This window comes from Prunus dulcis, chromosome 8 (genome assembly GCF_902201215.1).
Source record: "Prunus dulcis chromosome 8, ALMONDv2, whole genome shotgun sequence".
NCBI classification, from domain to species: domain Eukaryota; kingdom Viridiplantae; phylum Streptophyta; class Magnoliopsida; order Rosales; family Rosaceae; genus Prunus; species Prunus dulcis.
In genome coordinates this window covers 10,435,859-10,439,748 of record NC_047657.1, presented here as the reverse complement: position 1 = coordinate 10,439,748, position 3,890 = coordinate 10,435,859, and the positions used below count along the sequence as shown (strand labels likewise).

The window sequence follows — 3,890 nt, the reverse complement described above, 5'->3', positions numbered from 1 at the left end:
GTAATGATGTAATCTGCAGGAAATCTCAACAGATGAAGAAGCTCTCACCTTGAGAATTTATGCTTAGCTTTCAAGGCTCTAAGTCACCAAACTTACCAATTTTTTAATCCAGAAGCTGGCAAATTACATGAGGCCAAACAGCTCCAATTTTTCTAATTTCTAGGTTAAGTTGATTTGCAAAATAAGCAAAGAGAACAGCTTCTAGGTTCCCGGGTTTGACTGTTTTTAGAACTTACAATTTTACACTCCATAAAAAGTCACCGTTTATTTATTTTAGATCAATTTAATGAACGAGTGAATAATTTTGTGGTAGCTATGGTGACCAAATCATTCAAATTCCACATCATTTTTCCAAGATCTCTTTGCCAACTGGCACTACCCCACCTCACCCCCTCGACTCCCTCCTTATAAAGAGCATGTATTGCCAGCACTCAGCACAAAACACACCCTCCTCTTGAGTCTTGACTTAAGTCTTCTCTATTGACTATCCTCACTCTCTCCTTTGCCTTCCAATAGCTTTTCCCCAGTTTGTTTCCTCACCACCCTTTTCACTCTAGACTCTTCTTCCCCGTAGTTTTTCTCAAAAGACCATTTCAGTCCTAGAAACTAATGGCATCAAGTTCAATGTCCTCTTGGACTGCCAAGCAAAACAAAGCCTTTGAGAAGGCTCTGGCTTTGTATGACAAGGACACCGCCGACCGCTGGTACAATGTTGCTAAGGCGGTCGGCGGCAAAACCCCGGAGGAAGTGAAGAGGCACTACGAACGTCTTGTTGAAGATATCAAGCATATTGAGTCAGGCCAAGTGCCCTTCCCAGACTACAGAACCACTGGAGGGAATGATGAGGAAAAGAGGTATATATATTATATATACATAAACTATTGTCAAAGTCCTCCACCTAACAGAAAATGACTAGTAATAAATATTGTTAAACTTAATTCCAATTCTTTGACTCAATGTGAAATTTGTGCTTAAAATACACTGAACTTTCCTTTCCATTTTATTCCATTCCAATGCTTTAATAAGACTATGTCCATTGACTTCCAAGACACTATCCCTACCAAAGTTGAAATTAACTCGAAAGGCTTCTATACCAGAAAACATTGCTGTAACCCAATTCTAGCTCTTGCCTTTACATATGTGCTCAACATTTTAGACGCTTTCTTCCTTGGAAAACCAACACTTCCATTGAATTTTTTTGTGCTTAATTTGCAGGATGAGAAACCTCAAGCTCCGCTGAAGCAGTGCAACTCCATCTACCCACTAGTTAATAAATAAAAGCATCATCGCTATGATTCTTCTATGTTTGTGAAATCACCACCTGTGATTCTTCTATGTATGTACTTTCAAGTAGTTTCACTTTTTTTAATTTTTGTTTTCTTGCTCGTGTGTGTATGTACGTATGTACTTACGTGTGCATGTATAATGTGCTCTCTGATTCTACGTGTAAGATTCAACTAATGGAATCTTAATTTATGTGTCATATAATCGTATTAATTTTTATTATGTATACGTGAGACGATGGTATTTGGGATTTTCAGATATACATATATTCTTCTCCATATAAAGCCAAATACATAAAATTACGCGAGTACGGTACAACATGTTCTAAATGCTTTGTTTGCTCTTTTTCATTTATGCTGAAGCTATTAAACATTAGCTTCTTAATTATAACTAGTAAGAAATAATAAAAAAATAAAACTAATTAATATGTCTGACATTAGAAATAGAACAAATGAAATATGAAAGAGAGATGAAATGAACAATAAGAGGCGGGAAACTTTAAAAAAAAAGAAAAACAAGAAAAGAAAAGACAACAGTCAACGTGAAATTAGGGGTGGGCACGATCCGATTCAGTTCGGTTTTTCTCTTGAATTAGAACCAAAACTGGAACGTGCACACAATCTGATTTGGTTTGGTTTTTTATAGAAAATGTCTAGAAGAATAGAATCAAACTAGACCTATGCGATTTCGGTTCAGTTTGACTCGATTTTCGATTTGGAAATATAAAAATATAAAGATGTGAAGAGTAGAGAAATATGATATACAGAAAAATATGTACCAAGGATAAAATAAGAGAGAAAGAGGTGAAGAGATAAATAGGAAGATAAATAGAAAGAAATATGTGAAAAATAGAGAAAGACGGAAGCGCAACAAGAACGGATATAGTTCACCGAAAATTAAAAAAAATTGGGCTAGAGTAGTTATTTAATTTAGTATACAATTGAACAAAGACATTTTGTTATTAATTGGACTAAAATATCTAGATATTACATACTTAGAGTTAATGTTATTTGAATATTAACTAGACTTACTAATAATTTTGGATATAAATCAATAATAAACTTAACATAACCGGTCCAATTTGATTTATTATAGCTAGATTTTCCAAGACAAAAACAGTCTTTTTCGATGCAGTTCACGGGTTCAAATACCCACCCTTATAAAACACACCCTCCCCTTGACTTAAGTCTTCTCTATTGACTCTCCTCACTCTCTCCTTTGGCTTCCAAATTTTTCCAAATTTTTTTTCACACTGCCCTTTTCACCCTAAACCCTAACCGGTCTTTATCGATGTGGTTCACGGGTTCAAATACCCACCCCTATAAAACACACCCTCCCCTTGACTTACGTCTTCTCTATTGACTCTCCTCACTCTCTCCTTTGGCTTCCAAATTTTTCCAAATTTTTTTTCACACCACCCTTTTCACTCTCTAGACCCTCCTCCTCTTACCTAGTGTTTCTAAAAACACCATTTCAGTCAACATATTCCTAGTAGAGTAGGGATACCAAATATATTCACTAAATTTTTATTCACTTAATGGTGTGGCATTGTTTGAATGATTTAAATCTGGTTCAATTTAAACCCTATTTATTACTAACGTGTATCAACACATCATATTTTGAACATAATTGATGAGTAGCATTTTTTCTTCTTACAGCTTTTAAAATATTGTCATTTTATCCATCACACCACATGGCGGAGTGATTTTTCCTTCGTACTACTGTAGTATTCTATAATTTCTCCACATGGTTGATAATATTTGGGAAAGTTTTTGGTTTCCAAATTTCTTACTTGTTAGAAATAATATTTATAAAGAACATGAAACATTATCACACTAGTTCAAGTTCAAAATTTAAGGATTTGAGCAGGTGCATGTATCATTATTAATTATTGAAACAATAACACTTGTGCCACCAAATGATTTTTTTTCTTCTTTTAAGTATAAGCGATTGGGGGAGGGTGGTTTACACAAATATTCAATGGGTGCATGAGGGTTTTGAACCTCTGTCTACAAGGGTGGAGGTGGAAGAGCTCAACCAACTGAGCTATTCCCCACTGGCAATAATGTTATTGTTCAACATGTTGATATATTTGGTTCAATATGAACCTCATTTATTTAATTAAGATATTGTCAAGTGGGGTCTAACCTTGGGAAAAATGGCCTTAACTTACATACTATCTCTTGTATTAAAAAATATATATATATATATATATATTGTCATGTCATCCATCACATAACATTTGTAAAAGAAACACTACAACATGTTCAAAATTTTAGGATTTTTGTTGGTGTTGATTTTTGAAATAATAACGCTAGAGCCACAAAAACTTTCTCAAATTTTGGTCACCAAATGTTGTTCATGTTTGTATCTATCCCATTCATGCAAGTTGCAATCCCCATTCATGTAAGATATTGTCATGTTCCACCAAATCATTTGGTTTGGTGAATAACATTTGAAAAATATGTACTTGTTCAAAATGAACCTTGATATGAGCAACTGAAATTTGTTTTTGTTTTATGTTGCATTATTTATTGTCGAAAAATTAATACTAGCAATATATACTATTTCTAGGGTCACCAAATGATATAGCATGGGTTGCAGAA

At 34.2% G+C, this 3,890-nt stretch overlaps 1 protein-coding gene across 1 annotated transcript; it reads left to right on the top strand.

Moving 5' to 3' along the window:
- Window positions 1–300: 300 nt before the first annotated feature.
- On the top strand, window positions 301–1,510 carry LOC117636784 (transcription factor RADIALIS-like). Its single transcript, XM_034371451.1, has 2 exons — window positions 301–854; window positions 1,216–1,510. Exons 1-2 carry the CDS (start codon window positions 610–612, stop codon window positions 1,238–1,240), a joined length of 270 nt encoding a protein of 89 aa, XP_034227342.1. The 5' UTR covers window positions 301–609; the 3' UTR covers window positions 1,241–1,510.
- Window positions 1,511–3,890: the final 2,380 nt, after the last annotated feature.

Coding starts and splice junctions, on each gene's coding strand:
- LOC117636784 (XM_034371451.1), top strand. CDS start 610: ATGGCATCAAGTTCAATGTCCTCTTGGACTGCCAAGCAAAACAAAGCC. Junction 855..1,215: donor GGGAATGATGAGGAAAAGAG/GTATATATATTA, acceptor CTTAATTTGCAG/GATGAGAAACCTCAAGCTCC.